Below are 21,892 nucleotides of genomic sequence, written 5' to 3' on the forward strand. Positions count from 1 at the left end.
CCAAGGGTACTGGTGCCCCTCAGGTTCAGGTGTAGACCATCCTGTTTATAGAGGTCCCACCTTCCCCAGAAAGAACCCCAGTTATCCAAATACCGGAATCCCTCCCTCCTGCACCATCCCTGTAGCCACGCATTTAACTGTTCTCTCTCCCTATTCCTTGCAACAGCTTTATCACTGGTTTTCATCTGTTTGGCCCAATGCTGATGTGAGACTTGGCAGTATCCCAAAACAATATAGATGAAATGGCCTGTTTCCATACTGTAAGGAATCTGTGGATGGTGAGTTGATAAGGATGTCTATGGAGCTTCTCACCCAGCATCTAGTTGCTGAGGTGGTGGTAAAGTACCTCTTTTGGGCCAACTTGCACAATTATTTGCCCTCCTCACCACTCCTTAAGGGAGGGAATAATTGCACCCTCTTTCTGCACTACCAGACCTATTTTGTTTCTCATACATTTGCTGCTTTTACTCCATTTTCGAGTTTTTGATTGTCAAATGGGAGAAACTATTCCCTTTCACACACTCCACGACTAAAATATTGCTTTCCTCCCAGAAGTGTATTTTTTTGTTAAGGCACTGATCAGTGCTTGAGTGGCTTAGTTGGAATAATGGGTCTTTCAAATTAGACGCTGAGACATTTTTGCGTAAATATTTTGGAATTGATAACTGCGGTCCTAAACATTTGACATTCTTATTGGTTAAGTAGTTTTTTTTTTAGCTAAATGACAGTAAGAGTGTAGTCCAATTCTGGATCAGTTGGTTCAAGTCTCAACCTGAAAGCTGGTTTCAACATGCTCCTGAACTCTCAATGTGTGTTGACATATACTGTAACTGAAGTGATGAAGGATTATAGCATTATCAAAGGTATCATGCTTTGGTTCAGATTTTAAATCAATATCTCATCTACAATTTCAGTTAGGCATAAAATATTTGAAATTGACGAGGAAATTTTGTCAGTTTTGCAATCATTATTTGCTCAGTCACTGATGCCTTTCAAAAACAATCAACTCTGTTGCTTGCAGCATGCCATCACATTCACTTACATAGTAACAGTGCTTGCATTTCACAATTGCTCGCCATTTAAGAATGCAGCCATTGGAAATCAGAATGAAAATGCAATCGGATCAGAAAGTATGAATAAGGTTTTAAAAAACCGGTGCAAAGATTTTGAGTGCATGAAGTTTATCAATAGCAATTCATTGCTTCAGGCACTTTTGAATATCCTAAAGATATATTTAGATCCTTAATGCATCAGTTTATTACATGCACTTTTTAATTCCTTGTAACAAAATAATCTTCTCTGGATTTTTATATCTCTAAACTGAATTTTATTAGCAGAATTAATATGAGTCGAATTGAACAATGAAAAATAAAACTGGCTTTATTTAGTTCCGTTTAAACCAACATGCTTAATATAAGCAACATTTGATGTGAAGTATTCCACTCATACCATTTATATATGTTTATTAATTGATTGTGAATAAATATGCTGCATGATTATATTTTTTGTGAAAAATTGGTGCACCTGAGAGAAATTTGCATTATTTTAGGAGATTAGAACTATTTGAAGAGTAAAAGTTCTAAATTTATCTATCCTGTGGTATGTATTAACTTGGCACCTGCTGAAATTACAATGAAAGTCTCTCATTCTCAACCTCTCCCCTTGCTTGAGGTGTGGTGACCCTCAGGTTAAACCAACCCTCTCTCTCTCTCTCTCTCTCTGTGACTGAGAGCAGCCCTATGGTCTGGTAAGGCAATGACAATCTTGCCTTTATTTCAATTAATTCAGCAGACACTTAATGTTCTTTTGCATTTGCATCACTGTTGTTTTACGTTTAGATCAGTTACATTTTTGCCAAAATAAAATTGCTTTAAGGTTTTTCAGAATAAATTTTTAAATATTTCCTAAACAGACATTGAGTCGTTCTTGTAGCCTGTGTTTATTTCTGTATCAAAAGGGACATCCACACTGTGGGTTTGGGTTCCTCATTTGAAATATGATGTGTTTCAATCTTGAGCTGACTACTGCTCACAGGTGCTAGAGTACCAAAACCTTTTCAGACTCTGAAGATCCAGATTTTCACCATTGAGGTGGGCGGCTTAAGTAGGAAACTTTCAAATGCCTTTCCCACTTCTGCTGCTCTCAGCTTCGATGGGGGCTTTAAATTCCCAAAGATTTTCTACTGAATTCCAAACAGTTTCTAAAATAAAACAAATCAACTCTTACAGAAAGCAGTGTACAGCACCTAAATGTACAAAAGTTAATTTGTTGCTCATGCCACATGTAAGTCTATTGATCAGTCTGATAGATAACACTGAAGGTAGCCTTGGCAGTATGCATTAATCAGATCCAGTACATTAGGCTTTCCTCTTTTGAGTTAAGTCAGTTGAGTCAAGTTACTAATGTTGTACAAAGCTATACAAGAATCCAGGATTCGAGATCTAATTTCCTAACAACCGAAGCAAAACACACACTGTCAGTATTGAAACCTACAAACGCTGCAGGATAGAATAGCCGAAAGGAAAAAGATGAGATGGACTTTTAAAGTAATTTTGTGTGTTACGGTGGTGCTATTGCATTCTCAATTTTGTACATATAGCTAGCTTTGAGTGTAATGTAAAACTGCTTGGATTCACTAAAAGCAGCTGTTTAAAAGACGTTTCTTTTGTCTGAACTGTAGTAGCTTTATGTTCAGTATGCAGATGGCAACTCATCCACCTTACAGGGAACCAGCAGCACTTTAATAAAATAAAACTTGCATTTACATAGCACCTTGCACAATATCAACACTTTACAGTTAATAAAGTGTTTGATGTGTAATCATCTTTGTAACATAAGAAATGAGGCAATCAATTTGTAATGCTACAAATAGGAATGAAATAAATTCCTATACTGTCTGCTCATGTTGATTAAGGCAGAAATTCTTCAATACGAATCTTTAAATGATTATTCAACTGTGTCCACATTCTGAACAGCTTTTGCAACAGGTTATCAGTCAGAGTGTAAGGTCAGCTCTTTGGAAATGTCTTTTTTTTTAATGTAGATGGTAAGATGAGAGCCCATAAAGACTCTCAAATCATTTGGTATTATAAAAGAATTTTAATTACAATTTTCACCTACCTCAAGAGTTTGGGATAGACAAGAGATTGAGAATTTTTATACTGACCATTCAATACAAGGTTTAATTGATATACTGTTTCTAAAGTTCATTACAATAGTATGTAACAGTTTTCATGATGAGAAATAGCAGCATATCCTTAACATCTGCATGCAACAATTATCAAAGATTTTTAACAATATTGTGCTAATATAATAATTTTAATAGAATATGATAATTCAATAGCTGATCAACATTAAAAATTAAAACATCTGGATGAGCAGAAAAATTTGCTGCAAGCATGTTTGAAACAATCATTATGGATATGTTTGGACGATAGAGACAAACAGTCACCTCTTGTACATCTCCTTTTGATCATAGCAGCTGAATTGATATTTGTTCATTTTATTGGCAAAGTTATGAATGAATGGATTGATTACAAAATGAAGATTGTGATGAGCCTGTTTCAAGTGAGGGGGAGTAGAACGTACAGCTGTCCAAATTGAAGGATACCATATCATAAATTGTGGTGACAAGAATATTGAATAGTTTGGCACAGCCCATAGCTTGCAATGTGAACCACATGTACTATCTTGATAATAATATCCTCCTGCTGCAATCTGAATTTGCTTTATCAAACAGGAAAAGGAAAGAAAAATGCAAAGACTGAGCCAAAAGGGGCTGTGAGCAAGGTCACTGGAAAGAAAATTACCAGGATCATTGGTCTGGGTAAAAAGAAGCCGTCCACGGATGAACAGACCTCCTCTGCTGAGGAAGACATCCCTACCTGTGGTATGTTTTGTACTGCCCTTTGCAGAAAGCAGGTTTGTTGGCTTCAGGGCTTCAAAAACTGGACCTAACATATTTTTATGTTTAAATATTTCCATTCCTTTTAACAATGAATTTATGGACTGTTTTCAACATCATTGGGCTGTCCTGATAATTCAGCAAAGTTTAGGCAACTGATCAGGAGAACCCCTAGAGAAATACAAACCCTGTATGTTCATGGAAATCATTAATATAAATTGCTCACTTTGGCAGAGGAAGGTTGAACTGTTTTATTTTCCATTGTACCGCCCATTGTAAGTGTGCTGTCATTCATAATATACTGCAGATTAACAATGACCAAGTGCTCCAAATAGATTTGGTCACATACCAATTAGTTAATTTTAAAATGCATGCTATTGATGAACAATATATGCAGTGTTACAGAAAAACTCACACTTAGGAAAGCTTGCTGATGGGGCTTATTTTCATTTGTGGTGTTACAAGTGCTTTGAAAATGAGTGGATTGGAATGGTTGTGTCTGAGTTAAAAGTTGTGTTGTGTGCATAGAGGATGAGCAATCTACCTGCTGCCCTCATTTTTCCAGGCTATCTGAATGTGTTATCTAACAATCGATGGAGGGAACGCTGGTGCAGAGTGAGAGAAAACAAACTAATCCTCCACAAAGATAGAACTGACCTGAAACTTCAAATGGCTTCTATTCCACTACGCGGATGTGAACTCATTCCAGGCCTGGATTCCAAACATCCACTGGCATTCCGTTTGCTTAAGAATGGACAAGAAGTTGCAGTTTTAGAGGTGCAGTATTGCTACATTTATTGAACTGAAAACATTGGTATTGTTTTTCTCGGTGTTCATTATTATTATTTCAATAACAATCAAGCACATTGTGAAAAGTTCTTCTGTCCTTGATTTTATGATCATAATAACAACATTTATGTTAAAAGGTAGTATTTATGCATTTTAATATAATGTCCTTAGGTGTAAATTCGTAGCAGCCTTATATAGACAATATGTGAGTTACTCAAGAAGTATCAGAATTAAAAATCACACAACACCAGATTATAGTCCATCAGGGTTAATTGGAAGCACTAGCTTTTGGACCGCTGCTCCTTCATCAGGTAGCTGAAGGAGCAGTGTTCTGAAAGCTAGTGCTTCCAAATCAACCTGTTGGACTATAACCTGGTGTTGAGATTTTTAACTTTCTCCACCCCAGTCCAATATCAGCTCCTCCACATCATGAAATATCAGAATTAGATCAAGGACTTACATTTTAAAGTGTCTCTTGAAGTAGAAAGTGAGGTAGAGAGGCGGACGGAGGGAATTTGAGAACTTGGGGCCTAGACAACTGAAGGCACAGCTAGCCATGGTGAAGCAGTTATAATCAGAAATGCACAGAAGGCAGAATTGGAAGAGTACAGCCATGACACAGGAGTTTGAGACCTGTTGTCAATTAAGACATAGGCAACAAAGTCTTGGAGACGCCGGTGTTGGACTGGGGTGTACAAAGTTAAAAATCACACAACACCAGGTTATAGTCCAACAGTTTAATTGGAAGCACTAGCTTTCAGAGCGTTGCTCCTTCGTCATGTGGTTGTGCGGTGCTCTGAAAGCTAGTGCTTCCAATTAAACCTCTCTACCTCACTTTCTACTTCAAGAGACACTTTAAAATGTAAGTCCTTGATCTAATTCTGATATTTCATGATGTGGAGGAGCTGATGTTGGACTGGGGTGGAGAAAGTTAAAAATCTCAACACCAGGTTATAGTCCAACAGGTTGATTTGGAAGCACTAGCTTTCAGAACACTGCTCCTTCAGCTACCTGATTTTTAAAGTTTTAGATGTTTTCACATTTATGGAAGATAACAAACAGGAGACAAACAGCAGTTCATTGGAATAGTTGAGTCTAGAGGTAACAAAGATGTGGATGAGAGTTTTAGCAGCAGTTGGGATGAGGGTGAGCAAAGTTCTGGAGTTGGAAATAGGTGGTCTTAGTGATGAACACAAAAATGAGGTCTGAAGCTTACTTCCAGATCAAATGTTGATAGCAAAATTGTAAACAGACTGGCCTAATTTAAGACAGTTGCCAAGGAGAGGAACAGAGTTATTATCTAAGGAATGGAATTTGGAGCGAGGACGAAAAACAATGGCTTCAGTCTTCAGTATTAAATTGGAGGACATTTCTGCTCATCCAGTACTGGATGTCATGTAAGCAATCTGATAATTTTGTAAAGGTGGGCAACTCAAGAGAAGTGGTGGTGAGGTAGAACTGGATACCTCCTATGTACATGCGAAAACGCAAAACTGTGTGTTTGGTTGATGTCACCAAGAGGCAACATTGGGGGATACGAGAAGCAACTGTGCAGGAGCAAAAGAGAAGCCAGTAACCGGATAGAAAAACATGCAACCGCACCCAGAGAGAAGTCACACCCACCAAACAACAATAGGAAAGATGGTGTGGTCAACCATATCAGAAGCAGAAGCCCAGTGGAGAGTGGTAAATTTTAACCGTGTCAGGGACTAAGAACAGGAAGGGCATTAAAGGATTGAAGCAATTTTTAAATGAGGAAATGTAGTAGGAAAGCAAACATATTGTTAGTTCAGTATCAGTTGCAATATTTAGTACAAAAAATGCAAATTTCACAGAACCAAGCATTAACCTCTTAGATGTCTCATTGTAGATACTGTGTAATGAAATTGCAGTTAAGCCAGTGGTAAGAGGTAGTTGCTTTAATGGATGTTTGACAGGTTTAATATTTTAAATTGATATTTAAATAACAAATAGGGTGGCATGGTGGCTCAGTAGTTAGCACTACTGCCTCACAGTATCAGGGTTCCAGGTTCAATTCCAGCCTTGGGTGACTGTCTGTGTGGAGTTTGCATATTCTCCCCGTGTCTGCGTGGGTCTCCTCCAGGTGCTCCGGTTTCCTCCACAATCCAAAGATACACAGGTCAGGTGAATTGGCCAAGCTAAATCACCCATCGTCGGAGGAAAATGGTCTGGGTGGGATACTTCTTTGGAGGGTCGGTGTGGACTGGTTGGGCCGAAGGGCCTGTTTCCATACTGTCTGGAATCTAATCTAATCTAATCCTTGTGACACTCCAAAGGATAGGGTGAGACCAGGAAGGAGTGTAGGGAGAGCAAGTAATGTTTCATTGAATCCTAACTGATTCAAAACAGTTGAAACTTTATTGCTGGAACAGCACAGCAGGTCAGGCAGCATCCAGGGAACAGGAGATTCGACGTTTCGGGCACAGGCCCTTCTTCAGGCCCTGATTCAAAACAGTCCCTTACTAAAAAAAAGTTGTTTGCCTTTCTGTTAATAGCAAAAGATAAATTTGATTCAGTAGTTCTCATTTTGCCATTTTGAAGGAGTAGGAAAGTTCCACAATTAACGGAATACAACTTCTGAGCTGCTGCTTGTCTGTTTTGAATATTATCAGTGCATATAATGCTTGTGCCAATGAACATCTTGACTTCCAAGTATGAAAATAAATACAGTTTATCTGCGGAACTATTTTAATTGTGTCGTAGCTTCTGGTTACCAAGTATGTAATTTTAGCCAAAAGACTGTTATAGTTCACATGGATCTTGCAAGAATGTAACATAAAGAAGGCAATTTAGTTAACTGCAATCAAATCATAGTAAGGATATGTGTGCTTTAAAGTTAACTGTAACAAAGTAATGCTACTATTAGTTATATTACTTCTCCAGATTATTTTCATGAATAAAATTTATTTCATAAAGGTTTATTTCATTATTTTACTAAGTGATGTTTTGTGTTAGAAACATTTTAAAAGACATCTTCATTGTTTGCATTATGTTACTATCTGCTTAATGCCAAGCATTGTGTTCACTGACTACTAAACTGGATTTTCAAAATTTTACTGTGCCTTCCACTTCCTGATTTAAATTGGTTTCTGAATAAAACTGTCTCCCAGAGGTGGCCTTTTACTGGCTTTGCAATGCTGTGACTGGTTGAACAACTTTCTTTATTACTTACCAACAGAAAACAAAGGCACGATCTTAAAGGGCTATTATATTTAAAATGATTTTGCCTTGTTGGAAAAGACTGCTTTTTAGGGGTTACTACTGATGCAATCAGAAAATACAGTTACAAATCTTCGAAACTGTCATAACTGTGTGAGTTTGTTTTCCCCATGTGCTTGTACATAAATGATGGCATGCTAGCACTGTCAGTACAATAAAACAAATGTTTCAATAATAACAACATGAAACAGTGGAACCATTTTATTCCCATTCAATAAGATCATTAGGGTAAGAACAAACGTAGTTTGAAAAAGATTTTCAGTTAATTTGCCTGTGTGCTAAATATAGAAACCGCCATTTAACGTGAAGAATTGAAGCTTTTGTTAACCGCAAAGCAATTTACGTGAATTATGATGAATGAGTTCAAAATCATGAAACTATGGGACAGAAAAATATACGACTTCTATCTTCTAGTACTTGATAGGGTCATGACCAAGGAACCACAGATATAAGATTTACAGCAGGCAGTGAGAGAGGTTTCCATCCACAGTGAGCTGTGGAACTCAGGAACTCACTATCCAGGCAAGTACTTAAGGCAGAAACTATGGACGGAATATTTCCGGGCTCTGAACGATGAGTTCTGGCTGGAAATTTGAGAGAATCATGTGAAAGGTTGAGCGAGGCCTTTCTCAATATCAAGAATGCAAGTCACATTTTCCAACTATGCTCTGGTCAGTGAGATGAGATTTCACCAGTGAGTGGTTTCAAGACAATTATTGCTCATCATCATCCTCATTAATTACTTAGTTCTACCTCATTAATATGCACTCTCCTATGACATGAAGGTTTGAGCGGGTACCTGGTGACTGAGCTCGCCATTTGCTCCTCTGTGCCTTTTAGTGGATACCTGGCACCAGCAACTCAGCGCACACTCCGTAGGTAATGCCACATGCACCCAAGATTAATAAACACCGGCATCTGACACATGCCTTCCTTGCCACACCATCTCTGCTTTTCCACTTTGAGTGCACTTTAAAGCTGCACTTTGGAATGCATCAGCACCTTTCATTGGAATGCCACTACAAGGACACTTTGCATGCAGGGACAGGCACCCAGCTCAGGACTGCATCTCAGGCCCATTTGCTCGCTCTCTTACTGCTCATTTTCCCAGCACCTACCTGGATGCTCACAGTATCCCGGCCTTTACCTGGCCTTTTTGAACTTTGCTCCCACAGCGAGAGCTAGCAGGCATGCGATGCCTCTGTCTTGACTTGCCTTTGAGAGCAGACAGAATGCCATAGTTGCCGGCAGCCATCAGTCAAGGGTTGGACATCCTACTGTAAGGTGCCATGCTATATCAATCTCACACCTGCACCATGTGCCACCAGTGAGTGGTAAACACTTTGGATCTCGTCCAAAAAAGGCTATATCTCAAAGTCTAAGGAGAGTAATCCTCTGTCAAGTCAAAGGAGACACACTTCAATTAGATGGTCCCAACAGAGTAAGTCAAGGGCAGCCTCCATTTTAATGCAGGTCTGGGCACAGTCACTCAGCTGCTCTAGGTGATCAGGGTCTCCTTTTAAAACATCAGAAACCAAATGTCAGGCATCCTACTTTCCATCTTGGCTCTCTCGATTCTATTGCTGTTTGCTGTTGAAGTAAGAGAAAAGAGGGATTGAGTGAAATGAAAGTGGGTAGCACCATTTTTTACTGCTAGTGCAGGTGAGGAGTAGGTGGTGAAGTGTCTCGAGTGAGTGAATAGGGATTGTAGAGGGCATGCAGGGTTAGTGATATAGGGAGATTGAGTGGGCAATAGGAAGTGCTGCATGCAATAGTAAGAGCAGTAGAGCACAAGCCTTGATGGGAAGTGTTTGCAGTAATAATGACAGAGTGAATGTGAGATTGTGCACAGAAGATGGTGGCGCCTATTCTAGAAGAGAAGCTTCCTACGCTGGTAGGTGTTACTCCATATAGCAGAAACTGCATTGACACAAGTGGCAACCTTGGAACTGACTGGCATGGTCTGGTGTCTTGACCTTCTCTGCTGGTCATGTGGGAAGCGGACATCCCTCCTCTGCACCATCCCATTCGCCAGGACCCAGAACCATACAGGGCAGTTGCAGAATGAAGTGTTTAATTGGATGCTGAATGGCCTTTTAAAGATGGCACCAAGTGACCCAATATCCTGGCAGTGGAGAGTACTTTCAACTAGGGTGAGTGGGAAACTCAGCCTAGTGTTGGACAACAGTGGCACCATGGTTGGGTGGTGGGCAGTTAATGACCTGGGTTTGGGACAATAGCTTGAGAAACTTACTTGATCTTCTGGAGAAAGACCCTCCAAGGAACGCAACAAAAATGACACTTTGCCAAAATATGGTAAGATCAACGCTATGCCAACTTGATTAGTTTAGCTAGATGGATGACAGGAAGTGGGAACGGAAGGCTAAAACTTATTGAGGTTGTGAACAGCAAACCATAGTGGTTGGGTCAAATAGCCTATTTTAATGTTTTACTTTAATAACAACAGCATGGACCGTGAACTGTGAATTTGTCCAGGTCTTTTCGCTCCCTTTTGATTTTGAATGTTTAGATTTTTAAAAATAAGCAGCTGCAAAGCTTTAGTTATAAACATCAGAGGTCTTTTTTTACACAACTATTAATGAAAGCTGCAAAATCTAAATGTTGCACAGTTATTAGATGAAATAAAGATGCAAAGAATAAAAATAGATACAGATAGAAGATACTTATAAAGATGGAATTCGGGTGAATCTATTATTGCTACAGATATGGCTTACTTAAAGAATTCTCTTTCTAAAAGTGAATGGCATGAAACTTGAAATCAGAATTCAGTAGCTACAATGGCTTTTGTAGTGGAATAGTTGGAGGTTGCTTGCATAGGTAAACTCAGTAAGTATAGCAAGCTTTGAGAAAGAGGGAAAGCGAGGGAGAAAGTTTCTTGTTACTCAACAGATCTGTGGTTATTGTAATCTGCCTGTAGATTGCGTCGACTTGTTGAGCAGAATTATGGTTAATTTCTGGAACAAACCTTTTTCTTTTAAGCTGAGAAGTATGTTCTCAGATGATGTTGTCTCGCACCTATCTAGGGAGATGTTTCACAAAATAGTGCCTCAGAGTCATATACAGAGCAAAACTTAAGGTGCCTGCTATCTCAACACTATCCCATCATACTTCCATAGATGTTGATTAGGTTAGGGTATCTGGTCAGCGTGGACAAGTTGGACACTGTACTGTACATCTCAATGACTCTATGCTGGAAAAGCCCAGGTCTGGTGTATACCCCGATCACCCTTAACATTTATTTGAGGTAATTAGCTTTTAATTGACTCATCCATCCATTTGGTTGATTCTCATCAGATTGTGATGACCTAAAATAGGTTGTTCTCACAACCAGGGGAACTGTAGTCAGTGAATTTTTATTTACCCACTGGAAATGTTAATTGAATCACCGATGAATCTCTCATGAATTACTTTTGAGAAATCCAACCTATCCTGTACCAGTTAAATTCACAAGTGCAGTAATTTGATGAAGTTCTATTGGGACTTGCTGCTTCCATTTTTAAAATGATCAGAGTAACCTTTTTTCTGCAATGTTACCGTAATATGGCTGTGATGACTTCTATTTAAATAAAAGATAATGAAATAGTGCCTATTTTAGAATGACATGACAACTTCAAAACAATGGATCTTTCAATTTCGGTGGTTACACAAAAAGGATAATAAAGATTAGCAAGCCATTATAAAGCCAACCCTGCAATTCTTTACATTAGCATTATAATTTTAAGGCTTAATGAATGTATCTGTTGATAAGTTAGTTAACATCTAATGTCTGGTATATATCTGGGTGTTTAGTAATTGATTTTGGGCTGTATTAAAAATAAAGACTGGAAATATATAGCCTTCATAAATATTGGGCCATGTTTATTGTTGCACCTCTTAGCAACTGGTCGGGTTTAGATTGCTCTGGTATCTCTTAGAATTAGCCATATATCTCCAGGACGTAGTGCTAGCTATCCAAAAAATAAATCCTCCTGGAATACACCCAGTCAGTAAACAAACCTACCAGTGAGGAATGTACACTCTAAATAGCAACAGATAATGTAATTTTCCATTACTGAAAGTTAGGACCAGGTTTATGAAGAAAAAAGAGTGGAGTTAGAGAAAACAGGCAAGAAAATGTCAGTGGTGAATGAAGTATGAATTCATTATGAAGGAAAAGGAAAGAACTTACAATCACATTCTACCTTTCACAAACTTACAATATCCCAAAGCATTTCACAGTCTCATTCTAGAAGCTCACTGATTTTTGAATTCAGTGCCAGGAGCCTCAGTAACATTTAGTGTACACAAATACTGAATCAGTAACTCGCACAAATATCCTTTGACCACAGATCTTTGATTCAAACTTAACTAAAAGTTATAACACATGGCCTATAATTTGTTTGGTTTCTTCTGTAATGGCCCATATGAATTCCAAAATGTCAAACTGCACCACAGAGATCAAACATAAAATGAATAAGTTCTCCTTTATTCACAACAACTGAAATATTTATTTTACAACTTGTGCGTGCAGAATTGTAGTTGGAGATTAAAGTGAATTAAACAATATATCATATGCCGTGCTTTCTTTGGCATATGGTTGCAGAGTAAAACAAAAATTCAGAAATGGGTCTCAGTGATGCTTTCACAGACATTCAAGGAAGTGAGGATATTGTAGTAGGATAATAGACATGCTGCTTTCTAGGCTCTTTGTAGCCTAGACGTTTTTGTAAATGCTTGCAGACATTCCAAAACTGTGGGGAAAAAAGGAAGTTTTATAGATAACAAATATGCACTAAAAGTTTACAAGGAACGAAACAATTCAAATACCTGATCTTGAATTAAGAATGTAGGCCCAGAAATCCTGGTGGATGGCACTCGTTCGAGCAGCATAGACTGGAGTTGTGCATCAGGATCACTCAAAATCCCAACACTGCTGTCTCCAAGGGATTCGCTTGGAAAATCAAAAATTCCTAATCCCTTTCATCTTGCAACCTCAAAAACCCATTAAAGTCAGAGAATTTGAATATCTCTGGCTCACCTAAGCTTAGTAGTTGACAATGAAACGTTAAAGGTTTACAAATCTACACAAACTCCTGGGTAAATACAAAACCAAACCCAACCACCCCTAACGTCACTCCCCTAACCACAGACTTTGACGTCCATGGGCCTGGCAGCATCCACCCCAAACTCCCAATGTGTTATACCCTGACACACCACCCTCCTTAGCACCCGCCATCTCTCAACATGACTAAGCCTAAAATATATATCCCCTCGCTGGGCTGACCTAACCTAGTCTGACTCAACACGGCAGTTTACCCTGGCATACCCTAACCCAATCCTGCCGGAACCAACCAAATTGTGCTAGACATGATGCCCCCACGCACACTAACAGCCTATCTCCCTGACCCACCGTGCTCCATCTTTATCCCTCCATCACTCACCTTGTGGTCTACCCTCTCCTTCACTATCTGCTTCCCCTCTGCAGTCCCTATCCCTTCATATGCTTGTGCTATTCACAGAAGCTTTCAAAGTGTCTGTTGAACGTTTAAATGTTCAAAATTGACAATGATCTTCTCCACTTTTGGATTTGAGAATTCCTGGACATGTTTGTATTAGGAAACCCCTGTCCAGGAATACTCAGGACAGAAGTCATCAAAAAGTAAGAGTAGGAATATTTTAATTTAACTGAATATCCTAGGCCAATGATCTTCATTCTTTTTGTATAATTTGTGGTCAAAGAGTAACCACTCAATCTCAGTGGTTACATTCATGTACAAGAATTGTTGTAACAAAATTATATAGAGGCATTTTAAAGGGCATTCAGAAATGGCCTTAACTAGAAATCTAAACTAGCCGAATGAGACAGTTTTGGTGTTACATGGATTTAAATCTTTGTGAAATTGAGTATAGTAGGAAAGAATTTGTGTTTTGTATAAAAGTTTTCATATTTCCAAATCATCCTAAACTATGTAACATTCAATGGATTACTTTTGAAGTATAGGGCTGATTTTTTTATATTTTGGCAAAGAGTCGTTTTCATTGGGTTTCTTGCAGGGCTTCTCCCCACAAGACCTAGTCGGTTTCTTCACCCTATTATCACAAACCTGCCTCATTACCTACCTACCGTGTTTCTGTAGAACCCCACTCATCCAGTGCTAGGTTGATTCTCACACAGAGGTTCTCACCACTGCCAGGATATCTGGGCTCCCTGGGGCCAGGGCCAGTGCCATTTTCAAAAGGCTGTTGTGCATCTGATCAAATGCACTGGAGCTGTTCTGCAGTTTGTGATGCCTGCCCTGAATGTGGCAACAAAGGGGAAGTTGGTTCCCTGGATGTGGTGCAGGGGTAGACCATCATTCCCCCCCACTCAAAACCAGGATAGCCAGGGGACATGCACCCTGCCAGTTGGTCCAAGTTGTCCACCAAGGTCAATGCAGTCTCAGCAACTGCTGAAGGAACACCCAGCAATGTGAGAAAAAGTTTGGTACCCCTTGCTGTACCCTGTGGGAGTGTTTGATTGGGACAGTGTAGAGGTTGAAGAAAATATGGACTGCAGATGCTAGAGAGTCACAGTCGAAAAGTGTGGCACTGGTAAAGCACAGCACGGCAGGCAGCATATAAGGTCAGGAGAGCAGACGTTTCGGGCATAAGCCCTTCATCAGGAATGCTGTCCCATTTGACTGCATTTGGCCCATATCCGTCTGAGGGAGGGAGTATGTTCAAAACATCAACTCTCCTGCTTCTCGGATGCTGCCTGACCTGCTGTGCTTTTCCAACTCCACACTTTTTGACAGTGTAGAGGTAGCCGCTTTCTACACAGCAAAGTTCCACCAATACAATGAGCTAAATAACTAGTTAATCTATTTCATTAATGTTTATAAAGAGCACCAGGAAATTCTCCTATTTCTCTTCAACCAAAGCTGTGAGGTTCTTCGGGCATGCCCGAATGGAAAAATTGACCCTAGTGAAAGATAACACTTCATAAAACATATGATACTGAACTGAAATATCAGCATAGATTGTGTGCTCAAATCCAGTATTGGAAATGAGGAGGCTAAAATCTTGAACAAATTATTTGGGCAGTCAGTTATGTTTCAATTAATAGTTCTTTAATCTACCTTAAGGTTCTGAAAGCCAGTAGGTGACTACGTATCCATAACTATTAAAGTTGAAAGACCTGTTTTATTAATGAACAAGAAAGCTATTGAATTTACTTCCGGGACAGTGAGAGAAAGTAACCTCCCACCATCATGGTGTTCTGTAATGGAAGCATGGGAGGCTGACTGGAAGCACATGGAGTCATTGAATGGAGTCATACAATTGTGTTATCTGCCTTCACTGTAAATGAGCTCTCTTATTCATTGATATAACATGTCTTTCAACTTCAGTGCTTATGGGTACATAATTACATATTTGCTTTCAGTTCCTTAAGGTAGATTAAGCAGACTCCTCAAACTCATTTTGCCCTCCACCATTTCCTCTTCATCTCCCACATCTGCATGTTATCTCTCCATGACCAACAAGCACTGAGTCAGTTTTCATACTGCCCAAGTCTAATTCTCTGTCAGTTCCCTTGATTTCCCAAATGTTTTCACTCCTAGCTGGCCTTCTATATTCTCACCTCTGTAAACCAGAGTCACCAAAAGCTCATCCACTTTTGTCTTAACTCATACTAGTTCCATTTTCCAATAACCTCTGTGTTGGCTAACCTACATTGGCAACGCCAATTCTCATCCTTGATTCCAAATCCCTCTATGACATTTCCCAATCTTATCTCTGTAATATTCTGAAACCCTATCCACTCTAAGAAATCAACTTCTATACTTTTTGCCTCTTGTGCATTTCCAATCATAACTTCTTCAATGATGGTGATCATCATTTCAATTGTCTCAGAATTCTTCTCTTCACCACTCCTCTGAGATGCATTGATCAATCTTTTGGCCATTTTACCTAACATTTATTTCTGCGACTTGGTATCATGTTTTTGTTTTATCGTACTCCTGTGAGTGCCTGAATATATTCTGACATGTTAGAAGTGCTGTGTAAGCTGTTGTTGCAATTGCTGACTATAATGGATAGCAATGTCAGCAAATTGTTGTCATAGAATAGCTGCATGCAAATTAAATATCACATGAGAACTGTTCCAAACGTTTCTCCATCATTTATTTAAAATTTGCAAGTACTGAATTTATTTGCAATTACCCCTATAGATATTTTACTACAGGCTGTAATGCTAAACAGTACTCTTAAGGTATTGAAAAGACAAAGTCAGCATAATAAAATGCATTCACAGATTGGGTGGCACGGTGGCACAGTGGTTAGCACTGCTGCCTCACAGCGCCAGCGCCCCGGGTTCAATTCCTGACTCAGGCGACTGACTGTGTGGAGTTTGCACGTTCTCCCTGTGTCTGTGTGGGTTTCCTCCGGGTGCTCCGGTTTCCTCCCACAGTCCAAAGATGTGCGGGTACGGTGAATTGGCCATGCTAAATTGCCCGTAGTGTTAGGTTAAAGGGGTAAATGTAGGGGTATGGGTAGGTTGCGGGTCGGTGTGGACTTGTTGGGCCGAAGGGCCTGTTTCCACACTGTAAGTAATCTAATCTAATTGATTATTTGTGTATTATATGTGTAAAAATTGTCTTCTTTGCCAAGTAAAATGGTTTTCATTGATCACACACCTTTACTGATAAGCTAAATATTCAACCTTTTGTTTGTGCAGACCTCTTCAGGAGAGGAGCTGGGAAGGTGGCTCGGTGTTTTATTATCTGAAACTGGTTCTTCCACAGACCCAGCAGCCCTACACTATGATTATATTGATGTGGAAACAACATCAAGTGTTATACAGACTGCAAAACAGTGCTTCAAGTAAGAATTTATCTTCATCATAAATAGCTGACTTTTGATAAAATAAAAAAATGAGAACCTGGTTTTTCTTTCTTTGTACATTTGGATGGATTTTCTTTTTGTTGAAATTATCTGGGTACTCCATTTTTCTTATTTTCATGACACTGCACTAAAATAGATATTTTAAGATATTTATGTGAACGTGTGTTAATTGTACAGAATGGTGGTAGGAGTTTAAAACACTTGTAGCAAATAGTCAATGCTGTTATTGATAGCCTTTTAGAGAGAGAGGGAACATCAGAGATTTCAGAATGATACCGGGGATTAATGGTTTCAGTCAAGTGATGAGATCAGATTGTTCTTCTTAGAGGGAGATGTAACTGAAGCAGGAGGGCAGAGATTTACAATACATCTTTTGCTATGTTGTTATGGTCTGTATGAAATGTTGTTATGTTGTTATGGTCTGTATGAAATGTACTGCCCAAATAGATGTTTGAATCAGATTCAGTCATAGGTTTTAGAAAGAAATTGGATACTTGAAAAGAGAAAAAATGTTGTCAGGCTATACAATAAAAGTGGGAGACTGGGACTAATTGAATAGCTCCTGCAAAGATCTGCGACAAGCACAATGAGTCTCTGGCTTCCTTTTTCTATACCATTCTACAGAATCTTCTAAGCATTGCAATCCATTAATTATAAATTATTTATAGCTGAAAATGTTTTGCTGGAAAAGCGCAGCAGGCCAGGCAGCATCCAGGGAACAGGAGAATCGACGTTTCGGGCATAAGCCCGTCTTCAGGTTCCTGAAGAAGGACTTATGCCCGAAACGTCGATTCTCCTGTTCCCTGGATGCTGCCTGACCTGCTGCGCTTTTCCAGCAACACATTTTCAGCTCTGATCTCCAGCATCTGCAGACCTCACTTTCTCCTATAAATTATTTATACACAAACAAGTACAGAATACAGGATAGTTGTCAGCAAAACAAAAAAGCTGTTTGAATTTAAGACTTAACTGATTAAGTAAAAGCTGATATTTTTCTTTGAAATTTTAGACTTTTATACATTACACCAGGAGTGCCCAACCTAGAGCCTGCAGGCCAGAGCACTTCACCTGTCTGCTTTACTGGTCTTTACCGTTATAGCTTTGACAATTGTATGAAATTTTCCAGGATATATTTTTGTGGCATGTGTAAGATTATGCTTTGGTCTATGTGGTCCTTCAGTGCACCTGGTTTGGGTATCCCTGTGCAACATTTATTATACCAAGGAATTGTAAAGTACTGTATACAGTGAGTAATATATTGGCTGCATATATATATATATATTGCAGCCAATACATTACTCACTGTATGTAAGACATACATATAAATATATTAAGCTTAACAGTGCTATATTACACACTGGACCAGAAAGCTACCACATCATTGTGCAATCAGATGTTGGCTTCCATCTTTGATTCTTCATGTAAAGAATTCTCAATTCAACAACACCACTGGGAGCAGAGATAAAAATCTTCATAGATAAAAGATATGGATTGCAATTATCCCACTTTAATCCAAGCTCAGTTCACAGAAAAATTAGTAGAACAGTGAAGGAAAGTCACTTATCTCCCTTCTCAGTGGACCAATATGTCAATACCATTTTATTTTTTATTTTCATGCTTGTTTGTCAGGTGCTTACATCTTTAGAAATACATCTCAAATGCCCTTAGAATAAGGCAGTACGTTTAGCAGAGGGTGTCCACTTTGAGATTTCAAGACCTCTCCCATTTTATTTTTCAGACTGACTCATTTGCTTAGTTTATAAAAATATGGAGCAGAAAGAAAAATCTAAATCTGTGGTGTACCCCACTTGCATCAGCTGAGAGACAGTCCTGTAATATTTCATATCATGAAATATGTTACCACCTGGTGCCTTTGTCATTCTTTGACAAAACCCACTCTCGTCCTGTGTCCCTTACCTTGGACACTGACCAAACCTTCATGGAAACTGGCAGGGGAAACCAAAATCCAAGCTGCTTAAGCTCCAATTTAATTTCAGGCCTTCCTGTCATACTCCCTATGGTGGAAATATTATGAAAGGTCCATTTGTTTTTACCAGAACATGCATGATATAGATATTCATCACCTGCCAACATCCACCATAATTCTTTTTTTTCTTTTTCAGCTTATTACACAGACGGTCGATATCTCCAAATAGATATGGTGGCAACATGCCAAATGGATATTCATGTCCACGTGGAATTTCTCTTCATTATGATGATGTACCTTGCCTAAACGGAACAGTAAGACATTTTAGTTAACGGTCGGTCTTGTACAAAGTTAAAACCACTCAATGCATAGAAGTGAGTTGTAAGTTCAACAACGCATCTCAACTGTGCTTTTCTTAGATCCAGGTGACAATTAGACATTTTTAAACATACAAATGCAGCTTTTTTTTGTCCTTCGCAAAAAAGTTTAACTTACCATGAAGTTAGCAGAGCTTAAAGTAAGTTGATGGAGAAGAAGTCTTACAGTTTGGTTTATGTAAGAATCTATATAGCCCTTACATTGTAAGGATTAAACCACAACAAGAATGCTTTATGCAAAGCTATGATTTCAGTCTTAAATTAATTCAGTTTCCAAATAGAAAGTATGGTTTGCCTTGGAATAACTACAGAAACCATTATGTCAATAAGGAGTTAATTATAGGAACTGAGAGCAAATTTGGTTAATTCTAAGTACAGGCTAATTAGTTATTGCCAACACACTGGTCATCTGGCTAAATAAGTGAATGCGCTGAATTCCACCCCCACCCCCCCCAAAAAAACTGGAAAATCTAATATGATTTTGTGCCAAAGCACTGCCAAGAGCAATGGTTGTTAAAATGCTTGAGAGCATTAAAGGCTTTTGACTGTACTGTTGTGTATTGAAATCTTTCTGAATAATTTATTATCCAGAGCCTTGTAGTACAGCAGTTCTCTCAATCCAATTTGAACTGATGTTTGTGGAGTATTTTAAGCAACACACTGATAATATGATCATTCTCTAATATTTTATGCTCTGGTTATGCTCAGACATGGCGACTAGCATTCAGAATCTGTTTTTGATGATGTGATAAAACTTGGGTAATTTTAATGCAATAGTCTGAACTACATCTTTTATTTTATGTCTATTAATGGACACAGCAGGAAAAAAATTCTTTCAACATTTTTTCCATGAATGTGTAGTCTTCCTAATTGCCCTGATCTTTTGACATCCAAAGCTATCTAAAAAATATTGTTTGAGTCTAATGGATCTATATGTAATACTACTCTCAGTGCTGAGTCAAATGGTGTTTTAAATTTGCATTTCTGGTGCCCAAATAATATTATCATAAAAGTTGCTTTTCAGGGCATTATTCAAGGCATGAACAGCAGAAGAAAGTTATATAAATTATCCTAATAGTAAGATATAGCATGGAGTAGGAATATGAGCTCTGTTCCTTTACCATTTAATATGTTGGCTTTTGCCAAATTGTAGGCATGTAGTCTGCATGTCATTCCTTCTAACAGCTGAAGCTTGTTCTATGTTGTATATCACAGGAGCAGGAGGTTTTCACTACTAATGCTAACACGCTCTGGTATGAGGAAGCTCATGGTGACAGCACTGACCTGTATGACAACGTTCCACCACCAAAACCAATTGCCCGCAAATCGCAACAACTTGGGGTCCAGAGTAGGCTTTCTACTGAGAAACTATCTTCTAAAAATAACAAAACTCTTGCCTCTTCACCTCTGTCTTCTTCGCGGTCTATGACTAATAAAACTAACACCTCTGCTGCAGAAAAGGGGCCAGTCAAAACAGCCTCACAGGTACTTTTGCAATCCACCAAATGTATGCTTGCTTTATCCTTTATGATGTGGCATTCTTATGTGTATACATTTTTAAAAAAAAACAAATTGATGCCCTTTTCCAGGCAGAGTCAGTATTAACTACCCCAGTTTCTAAATAGGCATTTTCAGCCTGATTGTACTAAAAACATTAGGGATGAATTTCAGAGAGTGTCATTTTGCTTGTTTACCACAACTTAGTCTAAAGAGCTGTGCAATCCCCAGAAGAATAGTCTCAAGGACAATTATATTGGCCATCTGGTGTACGTGACTCTTGCACTGAAGTTACAGCAGACAAATGGAGAACCTCTCACAGAAATTCATTCCCTATCTGTACATTTGTATTTTAGATGTTGAGAAAATGGTTTGGAATAGCATTTACTTTAATTTTTAAAAACTGGTACTTAAAGTGATTCAGATTTATCGCCCTGGGGACTTTACGGTTGTTTCCAGTATGAGGCAACTACTTTGAATAATCTCTAGTTACATGGTATGTTGCCATATGTTGTCTTGTGATTTGGAAATTGATTCAATTCATCACAGAATGCTTTTCTGAAGTAAAACTAGAGCAAGACCGCCATCTGCTGGATTCCTACTGAAACTGCAACAATGTCGACCATTCATTTTTCATACGTCAACAACAGAGATTTTCTGTCAACCATAGGAAAACTCATGATTCGGAGATGCCGGTGTTGGACTGGGGTGTACAAAGTTAAAAATCACACAACACCAGGTTATAGTCCAACAGGTTTAATTGGAAGCACACTAGCTTTCGGAGTGACGCTCCTTCATCAGGTGATTGTGAGCAACGCTGTTGGACTATAACCTGGTGTTGTGTGATTTTTAACATGGGAAAACTCAATCATGTGGGACGTTCTCCTTTTTAAGACTTTCATGCATTGTATGTCATTCCTGGTTATATGATTGTTCGCTATGCAGTTTACTTGATGTAAGTTTTCTAGGTCATTGCCTCAATTCTTTTCTCTGACTCATATGTTGGAAGGGTCTCTACTAGGCAGAAACAGGATGATAACACTCTGCAAATCATAAGGCTAAACTTAGTATCCTACTACCCATTTTGTTCAAAGTTTTTACAAAGACCTTAGTGGGTACCTATTTACTTTTGGCTGGAGCCTATTTATATGTACAGCAGTGATTCAAAAGGCAGTTCACCATCACCTTCTCCAGGGCAACTAAAATGGGCAATAAATGCTCGCCCAACCAGTGATGTAAATTTGAGTCCGGTAATGTACATAGGGTCCTAATGAA

The 21,892-nt window shown here is 38.8% G+C and overlaps 1 protein-coding gene across 2 annotated transcripts in view; it reads left to right on the top strand.

Moving 5' to 3' along the window:
- afap1 (actin filament associated protein 1) overlaps positions 1-21,892 on the top strand; it is a 276,239-nt gene that overhangs the window by 215,162 nt on the left and 39,185 nt on the right. Inside the window, exons 9-13 of one of the 2 annotated variants that reach the window (XM_043698373.1) lie at positions 3,740-3,889; positions 4,470-4,681; positions 16,650-16,795; positions 18,940-19,057; positions 20,336-20,605. In XM_043698373.1, the coding sequence (XP_043554308.1) occupies positions 3,740-3,889; positions 4,470-4,681; positions 16,650-16,795; positions 18,940-19,057; positions 20,336-20,605 (896 nt within the window). The remainder of the gene's footprint in view (positions 1-3,739; positions 3,890-4,469; positions 4,682-16,649; positions 16,796-18,939; positions 19,058-20,335; positions 20,606-21,892) is intronic. The other variant, XM_043698382.1, reaches the window with a different exon arrangement.

The sequence above is a fragment of the Chiloscyllium plagiosum genome, chromosome 1, assembly GCF_004010195.1.
Source record: "Chiloscyllium plagiosum isolate BGI_BamShark_2017 chromosome 1, ASM401019v2, whole genome shotgun sequence".
NCBI classification, from domain to species: Eukaryota; Metazoa; Chordata; class Chondrichthyes; order Orectolobiformes; family Hemiscylliidae; genus Chiloscyllium; species Chiloscyllium plagiosum.